This window comes from Neoarius graeffei, chromosome 23, assembly GCF_027579695.1.
Source record: "Neoarius graeffei isolate fNeoGra1 chromosome 23, fNeoGra1.pri, whole genome shotgun sequence".
Lineage (NCBI taxonomy): Eukaryota > Metazoa > Chordata > Actinopteri > Siluriformes > Ariidae > Neoarius > Neoarius graeffei.
In genome coordinates, this window is record NC_083591.1 from 17,837,805 (window position 1) to 17,858,715 (window position 20,911).

At 41.2% G+C, this 20,911-nt stretch overlaps 1 protein-coding gene across 3 annotated transcripts in view; it reads left to right on the plus strand.

Annotated features, from left to right (window-relative positions):
- The first annotated feature begins 2,313 nt into the window (after positions 1 to 2,313).
- Positions 2,314 to 20,911, plus strand: part of mms22l (MMS22-like, DNA repair protein) — an 83,581-nt gene continuing 64,983 nt past the window's right edge. For 2 of the 3 annotated variants that reach the window (XR_009651301.1, XM_060905874.1), the window contains exon 1: positions 15,785 to 15,860. Coding sequence is in view for 1 of the 3 variants with exons in the window: in XM_060905874.1 (XP_060761857.1) it covers positions 15,790 to 15,860 (71 nt within the window). In the remaining 2 variants the exon portion in view is untranslated. Of the gene's footprint in view, positions 2,372 to 15,784; positions 15,861 to 20,911 lie in introns of those variants that run through there. The other variant, XM_060905875.1, reaches the window with a different exon arrangement.

Consider the following 20,911-nt stretch of genomic DNA (forward strand, 5'->3'; position numbering starts at 1 on the left):
TGGTTGTCTGTGTCTATGTGTCAGCCCTGTGATGACCTGGCGACTTGTCCAGGGTGTACCCCGCCTTTCGCCCGTAGTCAGCTGGGATAGGCTCCAGCTTGCCTGCGACCCTGTAGAAGGATAAAGCGGCTAGAGATAATGAGATGAGATGAGAAAAATAGATAGATAGATAGATAGATAGATAGATAGATAGATAGATACTAATTTTACTGTTAAAGCTATTGAAAATATATGATATACAAGCTATATGAAGATAACATATAAATATGATACAATTTGTATTGTATACACACTGGTGTATATGATATAGGTGATTTTTAAAATCAGGTGAATCTGGACTTCAAATCAGAAGGTCCTGAGTTTGATTCCCAGGAAGGACAGTAAAAAGTGGGGGGAAAAGGCAAATTAAAGGTATATGACCTTTTGATTTCATAAAATCAGTGAAATGTAGTTCCCTCTGAAATCTGGTCATTGGGATATATGTTTATATCTGCAATACCTCAAAAAAAAATCAGGCCATTCTGTGGCTGGGAAGTTATTTAATTTGAGGGGATTCCCTAGCAAATAATGTGCATGAAATCGTTCACTTCACGCAGTCAAGCAAACAGAGGACGTCCGTGTTCGCATGTGCAGGTTTACCTGCTGCTTCTTCTTTTCCTACTTTATTTGGGTTTTACGGTAGCTGGCATTCAGTGTTGCATCACTGCCATCGACAAGTGTACAGTACCTTGACTGTGCACTGACAGTTGCATCATTCTGTCGCTAAATGAACAGCTGATCACACCGAGGTGCTCGCTGACTGCCGATATTTATTACTTTGGTCCTGCGTTTCCTTTCCTTTGCAACATAACGTCTTTTCTTCTCACCTTTCGTTAATGTACTCGGTCTTTCACGTTTCATTCGCATCCTCCATTTTCCTCTCCTGTTTCAAATTTGTATCCCACAATGCCTTGCGCGAACAGTGAAAGCCCACCACGTGATGCATGATGTAGTATCTTGAATTGGGTCATGGTGAAGCAGGAAAAAATAGTAGAGAATTTAGAGCCACGTGGCCCTAACTTCATTAACTGTTCTATTTAATAAAAAAAACCCATAAAATTAGAAGTCTGTGATTCGAATTTAGTAGCTTTCGGTCCACTAAACAAAAATAGAGTGTCAGGGAAAATTCTTTTTATGACCTTAACTTGAAAAATCTGAAAGGCAGGATAGCTTTAAATGAAACAGAAATACAGGTATATAAATGTAATTCTGGTTAGAGAGGTATAAGAGGATAGAAGATATAAAGGGGGTGGAGTGAGTGAGAAACAGGAAAGGCGAATAGAGAGTGGTTGTCGAAGTGTTCTCATTCTTTTAACTCCAAGCCTCCTTTTTTTAATGAGGGCGCCCCCCCCCAAAAAAAAAATACCTTTAAAGAATGTCGACCTAGGTAAATCCAGAATCAAATCTAGAATCCAGATTCACCATATATATATATATATATATATATATATATATATATGTGGGCGGCACGGTGGTGTAGTGGTTAGCGCTGTTGCCTCACAGCAAGAAGGTCCTGGGTTCGAGCCCCGGGGCCGGCGAGGGCCTTTCTGTGTGGAGTTTGCATGTTCTCCCCGTGTCCGCGTGGGTTTCCTCCGGGTGCTCCGGTTTCCCCCACAGTCCAAAGACATGCAGGTTAGGTTAACTGGTGACTCTAAATTGACCGTAGGTGTGAATGTGAGTGTGAATGGTTGTCTGTGTCTATGTGTCAGCCCTGTGATGACCTGGCGACTTGTCCAGGGTGTACCCCGCCTTTCGCCCGTAGTCAGCTGGGATAGGCTCCAGCTTGCCTGCGACCCTGTAGAAGGATAAAGCGGCTAGAGATAATGAGATGAGATATATATATATATATATATATATATATATATGTGTGTGTGTGAATTACATACTGCACATAAACACCACAATAAATAATATAAATGTCGAATGGCTAAAACAAAAAGAACAAAAAGAGCATGTTGGAGAAACACTTTCCATCAATGTATCTAAGTAGTGATTACAGTTTTAATAGCGGTTAATAATTTGTTTAATTATAAAACCAAACGATGGACAAGGTCTCTAATCCCATTACGGTCCTCCCATCCACTCTCATAACTCTTCCGCGATGTGACGTTTTCCGCCACGCCCCTTTAAAAAACTTTGCGCGAATCACAGCCCACGTCGAGAGCTTGTTTTTGCATACGCGCGCACTGGTTCAACCCTCTGATGAACTTTTGGACCAACCCCAGGCTGAGTTTAGGTAATGATATTTACATACGCACGCGCACTACGCGAGCTTCCGATGCGCGGGACTTCAGGGTTCAGATGAAAGCTGCGAGTTGTCAACATTACTGAGGTAACATAAGTTGTTGTTTTTTTTACATTTTGAGCTGTGGTAATATATAATTTCGATACATTTAGAAAAATTATATTAAACAGTGCATTTAAATACGTACAAATCGTCGTACAATGGCAGTTTACTTCAGTTTCGCTGACGAGAAGCTAGCTGGGTGAACAAATGGCTAAGTTATCTTTCAGACTGGTTCCCAACTGGATCTCTTTTAGTAATACAAGACAATATATACTGACTGCAAAAGATAAATATCCTGTTTATATTAGGAATTGACCCGTTTTTATTCCCTGTGGCATGTGTTTCCATAACCAGTCGATATCTGAACTTTAAAATGTTCTTTACTGGAAGTGTAGTGTCCTAGAAATGAGGTAAAAGTGGCCTGTGTAGCATTTATAAGGTGGATAAGAATCCTCCCTCCCAATTCGCCCCTTTCACATATCCCACAATCCACTGCGCGGTTGGGAATTTCTGGTGACCAGGCCCAGGCTGCTGATAACGGTACAAAAACCAATATTGGGCTCTATACTCAGTTTCACTGTTCAAATATTATTCCAGGTTTACATGGTCTCAGAGGTTTTCCCCCCCAAGATTAGAGCAGCAGCTACAATTATCAACAGTCCATAATTATCAACACCTTTACCAATAAAAAACAATTTTACAAAAGTGAGTTTCAGTTACAACAGTTATTATTGGTTAATTAATCAACCGGAAGACACCCGCTCCCCGCCCTTTTGATCTTGTCTGATGACACAGCTCGTTACCTGACATGGAATTTTTTTAGCATGATCAGCAATTTGAGGAAAACCCGGATGTTATCATTGCAGGTAACCATGGTGGAAAGATCATTGACATGTTTTTACTTAACAAATTCACAGATATTTCATGATCTCCTTGTCGAAACCTACTTTGTTTCTTACTCTTTCATTTGATAGTCACCATTTTGTATCTAAATGCACGTTTGAGAAGTCACGTGAGGTGTCCATAATAGTTAGCACTTTCACCGGTGTCCACCATTCAGGGCTCAACATTAAGGACTGCCCGATTACCTGGGGCAAGTGAAACATTCATTTGGACAAGTGCCCTGACATGCCCGACCGGGCAAGTTGGAATGAGCATACATTATGAACTAGCACCATAAAAATTAATCTTTTTGATCTTTTATTTCAGTTCCTAAAAGCGACCCTCACTACGTATCCACTGTTATGTCTTGGCTGTTTTCTTAGTCTCGGTTTCATTTACTGCTTTGCAAGTTATTTTCTATACCCCCGCTGTTGTAGTATGGTACGCATACTGTTTCGGTCCTTGAAAAAAAATCTCCCAGCCCAGCCCAATGGGCAAGCAGCGCCCAAAACATAATTGCCCAAAAAACAATTCCACTTGCCCAGAGCTTTATTTTATTTTGGAGAGGACAGAATGAAGTTTATTTTTTTTTTTTAAATAGGTGAAGCAGCATAATTATCATAAATCCACAGAACCATAACACCAATATATGCAGACACATTCAGAAAGAAAGAAGTTGTAGTAGCAGAGGAATGAATAATTTAGGGTATATTTAGCCGTGGAGAGTTTTGAATGAGTATAATAATAATGCTGGAGCTTTTGTTTCTGTTATCAGAGGAACACAGTCCTGTGCAAAATGTCACTGTGGAACCAGAGTGTAGAAACGAACCTACAGTTTGAGGGAGTTCTACACAAGCACACTGAACTTTACAACAGCTGCACGCATGTGAAATGGAAATAAATCGACTAAGGCAGGAAAAACTATTTTGGATCAAATTGTTACTGTCCGTTACACACTGATCAAACTGTGTAACTCAGCTGTGCCTTTTGAATCGAGAATAAATGAAGCGGGAACTGAACATTAACCGTTTATTGAAATTATTAGTACGAGGGTGATTTATAGTTACTGTATGACTACAGCTACAAGTGGAATGTGCTGATTCTGTTAGCATTTGTAATTATTGTACCATCCACTATTAGATAAAATTCAAATAAAATCTTACAATATGGGCGGCACGGTGGTGTAGTGGTTAGCGCTGTCGCCTCACAGCAAGAAGGTCCTGGGTTCGAGCCCCGGGTCCGGCGAGGGCCTTTCTGTGTGGAGTTTGCATGTTCTCCCCGTGTCCGCGTGGGTTTCCTCAGGGTGCTCCGGTTTCCCCCACAGTCCAAAGACATGCAGGTTAGGTTAACTGGTGACTCTAAATTGACCGTAGGTGTGAATGTGAGTGTGAATGGTTGTCTGTGTCTATGTGTCAGCCCTGTGATGACCTGGCGACTTGTCCAGGGTGTACCCTGCCTTTCGCCCATGGTCAGCTGGGATGGGCTCCAGCTTGCCTGCGACCCTGTAGAAGGATAAAGCGGCTAGAGATAATGAGATGAGATGAGATCTTACAATATTGTTTGAAAGTCTAGAGCAAGATATTTTGGTAAATAACACTTCAGATATTGTTTTAACAATAATAAGCATCACTGTGTAAATGATAGAGTGCAAATAGCTGTGTAACTACATGTCCTTGTGGTCGATGAGATGTGGGGGATGGGGATACCATCCAGCCCACGGTTGAGGTTGGAGCCCTTTGAGAGTAAATGCTTTCGCAACATTCTGTTTCCAAAAGCTGGGGGGGGGTGAGTCTTTACACAAAGAAGGTTTTCTTGCTTCTGTAGTTTTTTTTTTAACTGTTCTTCTGTTTCGGGATTTTTCAGGAAAAAGAAGGTATATTCCAATATGATGTAGCTAATGCTAGCCACAAATCTGCACTGTCGCTCCAGTCGTTTTGGGGAATTTTGTACGGCTCATAACCATTAATAAACTCTAATTTCCATGTATATCTATCCTTTGCTTCTTTCTGACTGAGATTGTCCAAGTACTCCGGTAGTAGAGCTTTTTTAGCTGTAGTTTTCTTTGAACAACAGCGACAGATGCCGGACATCTCCACTTGGCTTCACTATGTGAACAGCCAATCGGCGGGTCCCGTATGTGTTTACGATTTTTATGTCACAATTTACAACCAATGGGAGACACCCTTTGTTGTCTGTCCACCAATCACAGGCTCCTGTGCCACAATGGCGGTATGTTGATAAATATTTAGAAAATAAAAATGATATAATTCCGAAATATATAAAACCATTTGAAGCAATAAAAAAATTGTAATTAAAAAAAAATGCAGGTTAGGTTAACTGCTGACTCTAAATTGACCGTAGGTGTGAATGTGAGTGTGTCTGTGTTGGCCCTGTGATGACCTGGCGACTTGTCCAGGGTGTACCCCGCCATTCGCCTGTAGTCAGTTGGGATGGGCTCCAGCTTGCCTGCGACCCTGTAGAACAGGATAAAGCAGCTAGAGATAAGATGAGATGAGATCTGTATATACTGGGTACAGTATACTGTATATACTGGTTGAACATTTATTCAGTGATATCGTTTATTATTAACTCCAATTGTGATATAAAGGTTCTAAGTTTGACACCTGCCCGCTTCAACCACGCTGCTGGCACACGATATCCTTGACCCTCGTCGCCCTTAGCCAAAGGAGTCAGATGTCACGATGAGTGATTCACTTTGCAGAATAATAATAATTGAAATATGCTACTGCCGGACTGACAGTTCAGACCTGCATCACGGAGGGGTTGCCTGTGTTGCTTAGGTTGCCAGCATTAACTTTTGTCATCCGATCGGATGATTACCATTAAAGTTTTACTCGTCCTTACACATACTTTGGTTGTCTCTGACAATTGGACATGTTTTTTTTTTTCAAGCACTGTGTTTAGACCCCTTGTGCATGACCTCACGCATCACATGATAATTACAGCTGGGGTCAGACAGACACCGTCTTTCAGGCTTAATCTGTCTTCAAAATGGTTAATTTTTGCGCTGTTTTTGCTTGTTCAAACAGAGAAATGGAGAAAAGGCATTACCGTCTCCCCGCTATCAAGAAAAATGTTAACACATAGAAGCAAATGCTTCAAGACCAACGAGGAAATGAGTGGTTAAAGATATGAGGAGAGGAGCTCAGCCTGAAAACTCCAGAGAAATTCATGATTGTATTTAAAATGTGTTTTACAAAAACAAAGTCGGAAGTGAGTATGGAAGAGTTTGCTTCAGAATCTCATTTTAATTTTTTCTGCTCGCATTCGAGTTAGCTCCTTCATGAAAGTGTTTTCTTCCAGGTGAAGCTGCTTCCTTATTTGACACAGAAAACCCAGATTGGTTTCAAACAACTCGAGCATAAAAAACTCAACAAGGAGCAACATGTGCGATATATCCTTAAAGAACAGAACAGATTAAGAGCAGAGCGAGCTGGAGCTTTGTTTCTGTTATCAGAGGAACACAGTCCTGTGCAGAATGTCTCCATGGAGTCAGAGTATAGTAATGAACCTACAGTCAGAGAGAGTTCTACACAATCGCACTGAACTTTACAACAGCTGCATGCATGTGAAATGGAAATAAATCGAGTAAGGCAGGAAAAACTATTTTGGATAAAATTGTTAGTCTGTTACACACTGCTCAATCTGTGTGACTCGGTTGTGCCTTTTGAATCGAGAATAAATGAAGAGGGAACTGAATATTAGCCGTTTATTGAAATTATTATTATTACGAGGGTGATTTATAGTTACTGTATGACTACAGCTACAAGTGGAATGTGCTGATTCTGTTAGCATTTGTAATTATTGTACCATCCACTATTAGATAAAATTAAAATAAAATATTATTGTTTGAAGGTCTAGAGCAAGATATTATTTTACAAATAACACTTCAGATGTTGTTTTAACAATAATAAGCATCACTGTATAAATGATAGAGTGCAAATAGCTGTGTAATTAGATGTCCGTGGAGTTGCTGAGACATGGAGGGGTGGGGATACCATCCAGCCCACAGTTCAGGTCAGAGTCCTTTGAGAGTAAATGCTTTGGCTTTTGCAGCACTCTGTCGCCAAAAGCTGAAAGTCTTTACACAAAGAAGGTTTTTTTTATTTTATTTTTATTTTTTTATATATAAATTAAACTCTTCTTCCATGTCTGGACTCTTTTGGGGGGGGGGAGGTATATTTCAACATGTAGCTAACGCTAGGCAACAAATCTGCACCGTCACTCCAGTCATTTTGAGGAATTTTGTACGGAGCATAACCACTAATAAACCCTAATTTCCGCGTATATCTATCCTTTGCTTCTTTCTGACTACAGTTATCCAAGTTATCTGGTAGTAAAGCTTTTTTAGCTGTAGCTTTCTTTAGACAACAGCAGCGGAAGCTGGACATCTCCGCTTAGCTTCAGTGTTCAAGTTCAAGTCAGCTTTATTGTCAGTTTCTTCATATGCGCAGGTCATACAAGGAAATTGAAATTACGTTTCTCTCTATCCCATGTAAAGACATAGACAAACATAGGACTGACATTAACAAGACAAACATTAAAGCGCAAGACAGGACCAATAACAGTGTAACAAGCAATAAGTAATAATAAAGTAATGATTTAAAAAAAAATTTGAGACATTTAGAAAAATAATCTAGGCTAAAGACAGGAAGATAAGAACAAGACTAGTATACAAGACACACAGTACAGTACAGCACAGTCCAGGGCAGTCCAGTTGAGGTTATCACAGTAGCAGCATTATGTAGAATAATGTGTTAAATAATAATGTGTTAATAATGTGTAGCAGCATTCAGAAGCGGCATATGGCAAGTTGTTATATTGCAGGGCCCAAGGCAGTTCTTATGAGATAGTTCAGGTAAGGTGCAAAGTCACATGTGTAGTTCCATAGAGAAGTCTTTTCCGTGGAGGGCAGCAGCAACAAGAAACAGTGTATGGTGTATAAAAAAAAAAAGTGAGGTAGTGCAGGTAAAGGTGCAAAAGTCACATAGTGCAGTTCCATAGTCAGAGTCTTTCCTGAGTTCGAGTCTTTCCATGTACAGTGGTGCTTGAAAGTTTGTGAACCCTTGAGAATTTTCTATATTTCTGCATAAATATGGCCTAAAACTTCATCAGATTTTCACACAAGTCCTAAAAGTAGATAAAGAGAACCCAGTTAAACAAATGAGACAAAAATATTACACTTGGTCATTTATTTATTGAGGAAAATGATCCAATATTCCATATCTGTGAGTGGCAAAAGTATGTGAACCTTTGCTTTCAGTATCTGGTGTGACCCCCTTGTGCAGCAATAACTGCAACTAAACGTTTCCGGTAACTGTTGATCAGTCCTGCACACCGGCTGGGAGGAATTTTAGCCCATTTCTCTCTACAGAACAGCTTCAACTCTGGGATGTTGGTGGGTTTCTTCACATGAACTTCTCGCTTCAGGTCCTTCCACAACATTTTGATTGGATTAAGGTCAGGACATTGACTTGGCCATTCCAAAACATTAACTTTATTCTTCTTTAACCATTCTCTGGTAGAACGACTTGTGTGCTTAGGGTCGTTGTCTTGCTGCATGACCCACCTTCTCTTGAGATTCAGTTCATGGACAGATGTCCTGACATTTTCCTTTAGAATTCGCTGGTATAATTCAGAATTCATTGTTCCATCAATGATGGCAAGCCGTCCTGGCCCAGATGCAGGAAAACAGGCCCAAACCATGATACTACCACCACCATGTTTCACAGATGAGATAAGGTTCTTATGCTGGAATGCAGTGTTTTTCTTTCTCCAAACATAATGCTTCTCATTTAAACCAAAAAGTTCTAATTTGGTCTCATCCATCCACGAAACATTTTTTCCAATAGCCTGGCTTGTCCACGTGATCTTTAGCAAACTGCAGATGAGCAGCAGTGTTCTTTTTGGAGAGCAGTGGCTTTCTCCTTGCAACCCTGCCATGCACACCATTGTTGTTCAGTGATGGTGGACTCTTGAACATTAACATTAGCCAATGTGAGAGAAGCCTTCAGTTGCTTAGAAGTTACCCTGGGGTCCTTTGTGACCTCGCCGACTATTACACACCTTGCTCTTGGAGTGATCTTTGTTAGTCTCCCACTTCTGGGGAGGGTAACAATGGTCTTGAATTTCCTCCATTTGTACACAATCTGTCTGACTGTGGATTGGTGGAGTCCAAACTCTTTAGAGATGGTTTTGTAACCTTTTCCAGCCTGATGAGAATCAACAATGCTTTTTCTGAGGTCCTCAGAAATCTCCTTTGTTCGTGCCATGATACACTTCCACAAACATGTGTTGTGAAGATCAGACTTTGATAGATCCCTGTTCTTTAAATAAAACAGGGTGCCCACTCACACCTGATTGTCATCCCATTGATTGAAAACACCTGACTCTAATTTCACCTTCAAATTAACTGCTAATCCTAGAGGTTCACATACTTTTGCCACTCACAGATATGTAATATCAGATCATTTTTCTCAATAAATAAATGACCAAGTATAATATTTTTGTCTCATTTGTTTAACTGGGTTCTCTTCATCTACTTTTAGGACTTGTGTGAAAATCTGATGATGTTTTAGATCATATTTATGCAGAAATGTAGAAAATTCTAAAGGGTTCACAAACTTTCAAGCACCACTGTATGTGTGTGTGTGGACTTTGTGAGTCAGAGTCTTTCCGTGTGTGTGTTGTGTGTGTGTGTGTGTGTGTGTGTGTGTGTGTGTGTGTGTATGGGGCGGGGGTGTTCCTGAGTCAGAGTCTTTCCCATGGGGGGGGGCAAAATCCTAACTTCTTGGTTGTCTGGTGGGTGGGGCTGTCAGTGATGGGAGAGAGGGGAGGGAATTCAACATCCTGACGGCCTGGTGGATGAAGCTGTTGGTGAGTCTGGTGGTTCTGGACTGTAGGCTCCTGTACCTCTTTCCAGAGGGCAGGAGGCTAAACAGGTTGTGTGCTGGTTGAGTCTCATCTCTCACGATTGTGAGAGCTTTGCGGGTGAGGCGGGTGGTGTATATGTCTTGCAGGGAGGGGAGGGGTGCATTGATGATCTTCCCAGCTGTGTTCACTATACGCTGCAGGGCTTTCCTGTTGTGGTCAGTGCAGCTCCCGCCCCATACAGTGATGCAGCTGGAGAGGATGCTCTCAATGGTCCCTCTGTAGAATGTAGTCATGATGGGTGGTGGGGCACTGGCGTGCTTCAGTTTGCGCTGGAAGTAGAGGCACTTTTGGGCTTTCTTGGCCAGTGCTGCGGTGTTGTTGGTCCAGGAGAGGTCCTTGCTGATGTGCACTCCAAGGAATTTTGTGCTTCTCACTTTCTCCACAGCAGCACCATCGATGGTCAGTGGCAGGTGTTGGCTGTGGCCTCTCTGGAAGTTGACAACAATCTCCTTTGTCTTACTGACGTTCAGCAAGAGGTTGTTGTCTCTGCACCACTTGGCCAGAAGGTCCACCTCAGTCCTGTAGTGCGTCTCGTCGCCGTTGGTGATGAGACCCACCAGAGTTGTGTCCAGCGCTCGAAACTAACGGTGTCCCGATGTCCCGGGGACCATAAAAAATGTCATCAGGACACAAAATTATCATATCTGGGACAATCCCGGGACAATGGAAAAAAATAGATCTAGAAAAAAAGCTCTACATTAATATTATTTACAAAGCTGTAACACATACGTAGACATTCACCTAATTTGTCAATTTTAATTTTAAAACGTTAACAGCGAAAAATACATAGTAGCTACACTTTCGATGCACCTGCATCCGGAGGCTACAGAGCAGCGCATTCTGTTCTAGAATCTTCGGCCGGAGTCCGCATTATATGGACTTGGAATGGAATTGCTACCGCACACGCTGCGCCGACTCTTGCCAGAACAAAAATGCTGAAGTGGTTGAAGCGGACCGACCGCGGGGAAGAAACTGAAAGCCCAGACATAACGTCTCCGGGACCTTCAGGATCCAAAGTGTCCTCGCCTGGTCTGCAGGCAACGCTAGCAACTGAATGAACTTAATGAACACTGTTAGACACGTTATAAAATACAACAGGAATGATGTGGATGATATTGACGGAAGATACCGTTCAACAGAATAAGTGAGTTTTCTTGGTGTCTTTCTAGTTCAGAAAGTTTAGTCAGTCAGCAGCACAGCTAGGCTCGGACCTGGCACTATGCTGATGTTGCTAACATTTGCACCCGGCAGCGAAAGTTCATAAAATGGATAACGGAAAGTTCATAAAAATGGATAACGGTAATGGATAACGGAAAGTTCATAAAAATGGATAACGGTAATGGTGAAAATTATAAGTTGGCCTTATAAGTGCCAACAGATATTCAAGGTATAAGTAGATGAAATGAACATAAAAGGGGTCAGGCCCGGCGCCAGGAACAGTTTACTAAGGGGGCAATTAGAAATCGCAAGGGGGCAAATATTTTTTCATATAGTGTGTAGTAGTGATGGCGGTCTGACAACGTGTTTCAAACAATTAACTGCGCCAACCACAAAACCACGGCCCCGAAGGCTGCTTTAGTCCGGGAAAATCATGTGACATATTACCAGGGCAGTTGCACTTTATCAGCACCCGTGCCCACCTGTTAACCCTCCCCTCCAATTTTCTCACAGACACGCGTTACAACCGGAAAGATGCCAAACATAAAACAACACACAAACCTACAGGCAAGTCCTTTAAATTTAAAATACATACAAATAGCTCCGCGGCATGAAAACAAAACGTCAATGCAAGTCTAAGGTACTTGGCTCGGCGGCCAAAATCATAATTTAAAAAAATCAACAGACCCCGCGGCTGCACCAGTAATAGCCTTCCTGACTCGCACCGAGTCAACGCTAACCACTTAATCCGCGATCCCAGTTTAGGCGTGTAGGGGACTAAACACTCTCGCTACGTTCACACTGCAAGGCTTAATGCTCAATTCCGATTTTTTTGTGAAATCCGATTTTTTTGTGAGGTCGTTCACATTAACAAATATATGCGACTTGTATGTGATCCTCAGTATGAACGAAAAGCGACCTAAAAGTGTTCCGCATGCGCATTGCAGGATACGACGACGTCACACGCAGTGAGCATGGCCAGTGTTTACGGAAGTAAAACCGCCCGGTTGCGGTATGACTCATCCAATCTAGCTTGAATAGCTGCATCCCCCCAAATGGAAATCAGCTCCCTAACCTCTGCGTCCTTCCATTGAGAAGATTCAGAACCTTCACAGCCCGAAGCGTCCCTCGCATTGATGTCATGCGCAGGGGCGCAGTTACGTTTTTTGAACTGGGGGGGACAAAAAACTGGGGGGGACAAAGCTGCCAGCAAACCAACCCCAACCCCGATATGCCTGTCAAACTTGTTGTTAGTAACCATAGCAACCAAGCTCGAGCTCGCAACCTGTGCAGTCTGCGCAGCTCAACCAACCGAATATCAGTCTTTGTTTTGTTTTATGTGATTTGTTGCAACTATGTATACACTGCCGTGCACCTCAATAAACCGAATGGTAATTATTCTTTTGATTTTTCCGTGAGGTTTGCCTTATGCAAAGAAAGACAGCATAGACGTTTTTTCCTCCCTATAAGTGGGGGGGACCGAACGAGGTGAATTTAAATCTGACTCGTCCCACCCTCTATCTGCGCCCGTGATTATGCGCCATGTTGTTGTAACTTTTTTGAGAGACCCGCCGCCTACTTCAGCGCAGAATAGTGACATTTGTGGCTTGTTGATGACGTGTAAGTCGGATGAATGCGACCTGGCGGTTCAGACTGAAGTCGCATATGAAAAGAGCGGATAGGAATCGGAATTAGGACCACATATCCAAACGGCCTGGGTCGGATTTGAAAAAATCGGATCTGTGTCGTTCATATTGTCAATAAAAGATCGGATACAGGTCACATATGGGCGAAAAGGTCGGATTTGAGTCACTTCAGCCTGCAGTGTGAACGTAGCCTCTGAAGTGATGAATTTTCACCCCCGCTGCATGGGGGGTGACGTCAACAACACATATTCTTACACTATTTGCGCACAAAGCAGACCATATATGAACACATACACCAACATAAACGGAGATAAACTTAGCCTACAAAGAAAGAAAATGGATTCACAATATTGTGATTGAATTCGTTTAATTCGGTGGGGGAAAGACTACTCCCGTAAACTGACTGCATATTGCAGGATATTGCAGAGACAGTGCACTTGTAAGTGTACATGTAAAACCCCCGCCCGCACGACCCTTGTCCTCCTTATCACAGGTCTGTGTGTGCGCGGCTGTGTCAGCATTTCACATATACACCCACAATAACTAGTCCCCAGTAGTTAGGATTGATACATATGTCTAAAACAGGGTTAATATTAAATTCAGGCTTTTTGAAATAATCCTACCTTAATACAGTTGAATTCTACGATTGCAACGTAAGAATCATAACAACCAATCAGATTTGTTCTACCGTGCCAGTTTTAGTAGTGATTTATGTGAAATGTATTTTTGTGCAATGCGCAACCACTTAATATTTTGTATTTCAAAAAATGCAAATTATTAATACGTCTATAATACATTATATTTTCATAAGAAAACATTTAAGTGATCTGAGTATCCGTTGAGGGGGCGGGGCTGTAGCCATGAGGGGGCGATGTCCCCTTTCGCCCCCCCATGGCGCTGGGCCTGAAAGGGGTCTTATTTTCAACTAAAGTGTACTGCAGATGTAGGGAGTTGAAACATTTTCTGAATGAGCTAGTTGGCCCCTTTAAATAAACGGGTATCTATTCATACAGTGAGATCGCCAAAGTTTAATAAACTGAAAATGCAATAACTGTAATTTTGAAGTAGATGATGTATTGGACATGTGTCGCTTGTGTCTTGTGACTTATTGTAAAAATGATATAAAGGGTTCAAAATTGCATAGTTACAAATATAATAGTAACTTCATATGATAATATTAACCACTGGTTATTTCAGAGAGGAAAAAATGGGGACACTATTGCTTCCATTCGGGACAATACAACACAGAATTCGGGACCACTGGGGGACACAAAGAAAAAAAAGTTAATTTCGAGCCCTGGTTGTGTCGTCTGCAAACTTCACCAGGTGGTTGGTACTGTAGGTTGTTTTGCAGTTGTGTGTCAGCAGGGTGAAGAGCAGAGGACTGAGCACACAGCCTTGTGGAGCTCCTGTGCTTAGCGTGATGGTGCTCGAGGTGTTGTTGCCGACACGTACTGCTTGTGGTCTCTTGCTGAGGAAGTCTAGTAGCCAGTTGCAGAGGGAGGTACTGAGGCCCAGTTTGTCCAGTTTGCAGGTCAGCTGTTGGGGTATTATGGTATTGAATGCTGAGCTGAAGTCAATGAACAGCATTCTCATATATGAATCTTTTTCCTCCAGGTGAGTGAGGGCTGGGTGAAGAGCAGAGCAGATTGCATCCTCTGTGGAGCGTCGGGCCCTGTATGCGAACTGGAAGGGGTCCAGGGTGGGTGGGAGGGTGGATTTGATGTGTGCCATGACCAGTTGTTCGAAGCACTTCATAATAATGGGTGTCAGTGCTACAGGACGGTAGTCGTTGAAGCAGGATGGTGATGGCTTCTTTGGCACGGGTATGATGGTGGCGGCTTTGAAGCAGGAGGGGACGATGGCTTGTTCCAGTGAGGTGTTAAAGATGTAAGTGAAGACATGCTTTAGTTCCTCAGCGCAGTCCTTCAGTACCCGACCAGGGATGTTGTCTGGGCCTGTTGCTTCGCGTGGATTGATGTTGGTGAGTGCTCTCTTCACGCTAGCGACAGACAGACACACTGTCTGGTCGTGAGGTGGGGGTGGTGTTTTCTGTGGATGGGTGTTGTTTTGTTCCTCAAAACGTGCGAAGAAGCTGTTCAGGTCGTTCAGAGGTGTGTTGCTTTCGCAGCTTCGTGGTGCGGGCTTGTAGTCATTGATAGCTTGGATGCCCTTCCATAGGCTCTGTGCATCTTTGCTATCTCTGAAGTGGGAGGTTATTTTCTGTGTGTAGTCCTTTTTTGCTTTCCTAATGCCTCGTGACAGGTTGGCTCTTGCTATTTTCAGGCCCGCTTCATCCCCAGCTCTGAAGGCTTTATCTCTAGCCCTCAGCAGCCTGTGGACATCCCCTGTCAGCCATGGCTTCTGGTTGGCCCGAGTGATGATGGTTTTTGTGTGCGTCACATCATCAGTGCACTTGGTGATGTAGGAGGTCATGGTGTCTGTGTACTCCTCAATGTCTGTTTGGTTGTTGTAGGTGTCTGCTTGTCTGAAAATGTCCCAATCAGTTATTTCAAAGCAGTGCTCAGCGGTCTCAAAAGTAGCCGGTCACCGGCGGCAAATCGCCGTCTGTGCCTTGTTATGCCGCCAGCTATTGTCAGTCGAGTCACAAAATTTAATATTAAATATTTCTGACGGCAAAAAAAGTTGTGAACGTAAATTACATCCACTATGTCATGTATGTCCGTTGCCGCGTCAACTTTGTTTACATCCTCGACATGAGTGCAGCCATTACTGCCCCTTGTGCCATATGTAAGCCGTACTCTGATTGGCTTAGACTGTTCCATGGACTGTGAATGGTTCATACCATCATGTGACTCACAAATGGCGACGAAGAGAGTTGCAAGCGGCTCCATGCTGGATGCGTGGCTAAAAAGGTCTAGAGGGAAAGTTAAGTACGTTTTGAACGCAAATTTATTCTGTCATTGTGTTGATATATGTTACGTTCCCCGCGGCAACTAGGGGATGGGGGGAAGCAACAAAGATAAACCAGAAAAACCCGGGAGGAAAAAGAGGACAAGGAAGCGGACTCAAGGCCAAAATGGAAACCGTTTTTATTCACAAAATAGTAGAAAAACAGCTAAAAGCACTGGTCTCCAAACAAAGAAAAAACAAACACAAGAGCCAGGTTTTCTCACCAAAACGACAATAAACAAACCACAACCAAACAGTTCCGGGATTACGCACGCTCCTTTTCCCTTAAAGGAGCAGCGCACACTCGCTAGACGTAGCTCACATCTCTCTCTCTCTCTCTCTCTCTCTCTCTCTCTCTCTCCTAACTATCACCGCTACAGCCCACCGGCTCACACACCTCTCGAAAGGCGTCTCCCTCTCACTTTTAAACATGGCCCCTTAATGAGGTGAGTGGGAACAGCTGCGTATAAGAGGAAGGGGCGTCCACCTGAGAGAGAAAAGAAAAACACACCCACACATAACCACACACACGACCCCTGGCACCAGGGTCGTAACAATATAGAAAAATAAATACGTCTTAGTCCACCGTTTCTCAGCCTTGCTTAAGACATTATAATCGCAGATCGTAAAGTTGACTCTGCGTTTGACAGCTGCTCGAAAAAACAAACTGCGTGCGTAACAACGCTAATCAAGCTTAAGCTAGACGACCCGCCTCAAATACCCGTCCCGGGTAAATGTTATCCCAAATTTTAGATGACCTGTTCCAAACCATCCCGCCCCATGAAAAATTCGTACTTGCATATCTCTCTCTCTCTCTCTCTCTCTCTCTCTCTCTCTATATATATATATATATATATATATATATATATATATATATATATATATATATATATAATGAGTGATTCCACGCTTATGGGTACTGAAATGGGGACATGAACTTATTTTTAAAAATTCACCTAAAACCATTTCTTTTTTATGATGAATGATATGTTAAAAGATAACTTTAATTTTCTGAGATGTAATAAAAACATATTTATATGCCAAAGTCAGAACGTAACAGAAGTGTTGTGGACATATATATTCTCAATTTTAACAATGTAGAATTACTTTTTGAAACATAGGAAGGTGATGTTTTAGCAAATATAATTAATAAACATGTGTAATAGAATAAACATACACATTCTTTCAATAAGATTAACATGGTATATAGCTAGATTGTAATTAATTTGTAACAGACGCGAGATGGACAATCGTAACAGAAGTAATGTAACAGACATCATTTTGGAACTCATAGGCTTGACTTTGGCATATAAATATGTTTTTATTACATCTCAGAAAATTAAAGTTATCTTTTAACATATCATTCATTAAAGATTACATGTTTTGTGACCTGATGGTAAAAAAAGAAATGGTTTTAGGTGAATTTTTAAAAATAAGTTCATGTCCCCATTTCAGTACCCATAAGCGTGGAATCACTCATATATTAGTTCATCTGTATTCAAGATTTCACCATATTCTTCAATAGTATTAGAGAATCTGGAGAAACTTGTCACCTTAGCTTAGTCAAAGTGCACATTGTGGAAATTGTGATATTAGAAAAGAAGTCAATTTTTCACTTTGACAACGCAACGGCGTGTCGTTTATTGAAACACTCAAAGAAGAAAAAAAACAAAAGATGGCGCGCCCCATCAGATAAACAAACCGAGTTCCTGAAGAAAAACAAGATGGCGCTCCCCATCAGATAAACAAACCGAGTTGCCATCCTTAAAGGGGCCGCGTCGCTAATACTCTAACCAGGTAACACATTAAACATGTCGTGCAGAACGCACATCAGATCAGAGGAAAAAGGTATGGTGTATGGTGAATTATGTCCATAATAGATGTCCACTACAACATCAGACTCAAAATTATTATATCATCCATATGTGGATTTCAATCGGACTACTTTTTATGTGTTTGTTTGCAAATATTTCTGAAATTTGATAAAATGACTGAGGTATGGTTTCATATTTCAAGTTTCCAAATGGTATTGATTACCCTTTATTTTCACTGTTAAAAGTTACCAGAGGCCACCATTTCTCAGTGCATTTCATAAAATTTTCCGTGCCACAAAGGGGGTCGCACCCCCCTTTGAAACCCCCCCTGCACACTGGCCGCTCGCAGACATTTTACCATTTTGCACCCTGCTGTAAATTATTTGTACCCTGCTATTCTCCCAAACTTTGAAGCCCCTGAGTGCTGGAGAGCAGCTTGGGTGCCGTCTGGCCATACTCTCACCTCTTTTGGAACTGGTTTGGTGAGTTTCGCCTTTTGTCTGTATGCGGGCAGTAGCAGGACAGTTTAATGGTCTGATAGTCCGATTTGAGGGAGGTGTGTTGCTCTGTAGGCTTCTTTATGGGAAGTGTATACCATGTCCAGTGTGTTTTTTTTTGTTTTGTTTTTTTTCTTCCCCCCCCTTGTTGGAAAATCCACGTGTGTGAACAAAGTTCGCTTGTCCCCCAGTTAGAGGGTTGTGAGGTAAATGTGAGCTTCATTTTATGTTGCAATTCACAACTATTCTGTGGTTTTCCTAAAAAAAATTAGTACTTGCAAAATAGGGAGTAAGTGATAATATTGGGGGGCAAGTGGAAATTAACACCCACTTGCCCCCCAGGGCAAGTGGGTTTAAAAGTTAATGTTGAGCCCTGCCATTATCAACACCCTGTGGAATTAAATGACATTTACAACTGTTATGGATTGATCTTTGTGTAACATTGTTGAAGTAGATGAAGTACTTTTAAAAGTAAAAGTGCTGTGATTTTTTTTCCTGGTTCATAACAGAATGGAATGTTTATAGAGTATTTGGAATCCTCTTACAATAAATAGAATTAGACCAGAATTAAATTCCTAGCATATAAAAAAATTACATGCTTGAAATATTCAGATTTTTCTATTCCATTCAGAATTTTTTTTTTTTTGCAGTTTGTTGTAAATATCTACCACATATTGCAATATCAGGAGACATATTTTGGTTTGAGGAATGACATGCAACCTTTGACCTGGATTTTCATGTGGTTACAATGTCAAATGCCTGTTGACATTTATTGGTAAACTACAAAACTCGAAATTAATACAAACAACAATGAATGATTAACAAAATGTGATCTTTGAAAATACTTAGAAAGTGGAACAAAAAGAATTTCTGACACAGGTTAAACATCAGTTCATTTGTTTACAAACATTAGAATTACTCCCTCATTTACGTAAGCACTGACATTGATATATTTATATAAAAGATATTTTGTAAGTTTGGGTAATTATTCATGCACAATTTACATATTGAAAGTCTTTTCTACTTTTACAATGGCCAGAAGATCGTTAAGGTGTCGATAATTGTAGCCACCGCTGTATCACAACCTGGAACTGAAAAGGACTTAATTTGTGTTATATGCCATAAATCTGGGGAGTGGGTATGTGGGAGGAGGGGAATCTATATAGTTGATATTTAACGTATATTAGTTGAATGGAGTCGAACTGTGCAACAAATGTTATGTGACCTCAAAATAATTTACATTCGTTCCTTGAAAACCCCAGAGGGTTTTAAAAAAAAAACACAGCTTCATAAAGACCAAGACGTTCAGGGCAAATTTTTGTGAAAATATAAATTAGATTTGAAAAAAAAAATGCTGTAAACTTTCAACATCCCATGCAACCCTTAAATCCTTTAATTAAAAAAAATGGAAGAATTTATCAGAACTGTGAGGTGAAGGAAGACGTCCACCAAACATTGACTGGGTAAAGCGTGGATTAGTCAGAGAAGCAACCAAAAGGCTCAAGCCAACTCGTCACCCTGAGAACATTGTCCCTACAGTGAAGCATGGTGGTGGTAGCATCATGTATTGAGTTTCTTCTCTAACATTACAAACTGGAATAGATATCTTATGCAAAGTACTGTAGTAAGGAGTTGACTCCAATAAGTTTCTAGTAAACACACGGTTAAATAGAAGTAGCTAGAGGGAATTGCAAATACTGCACTTCATAGGGTGCAGAATCCAATTTATACTTGTATACGACATTTATATTAGAGATTCAATCCCAGAAAGCTTCCTGTGGAGTGTGGCATGTACTTTGAAAAGCTTTGAAAGCATTATTTACGAGTGTGGTTGTGTAGCGGACTGGGAGCTATATCACAAATGGAATCCTTATTTAGATATATTGAAATAAAGAATGAAAATATTAGTCATCGTGTTGTACCCTGTATCGTGATTGTCTAGGATATTTGCAATCAAACCCTGACTTCCTGCTTATTGATTTCTCCTGCGTATTATTATCTAACAACATGGAGTACAGGATATCTGTAGTTAGTAAGACATGACCATGTAATGCTTCTTTTGTGTAATAATCAGTATTTGTGTGTGTGAGAGATTTATATATAATATCCCTTGTCTTTTTACTAAGCTGAAAGAAGTACCTCATGTTATTCATGCAGTGATCAATGAGCTTTTTAAAATTTTTTATTAAATCCTTGAATTAAAAGGATTCATGAGTAAGAAATTGACACTTGTTTACAAAATCGGATGAAATCAAGTTAAATGTCTCACAGGATGGAGTGGGAATCGATTGGCTGCCTTCCTTTCAAATGCACCAAAGTAATTTTTCTTTTTTACTCCTCCATGAGCTTTTGTTTAGCCAAGTCGGATTCATGATGTTCATTGTTTGTGTTGAGCAGCACTTCAGTCTCTGTATTTAACGCAACGATAAATATAATGAGCATCATAGAAAAGAAATCTCATTGCAAGGATTGGGATCAGGTATGTCGAGAAATAATCCTTTAAATATTGAACAAAAAACAAACCAAAAAAAATCACTTTTTATACCCCCACCATATAATGTGGGGTGGGGGGGATATAGCTATCGCTCTGTCTGTCCAGCTGTCTGTCCATCTGTAAACATTTTAGTTTCTGGAGCATAACTCAAAAACTATTAGGAATTTTTTTCACCAAACCTGATAGTTATGTAAAGTGACTAGGGGAGTTGTGCCTTTTGACATTTT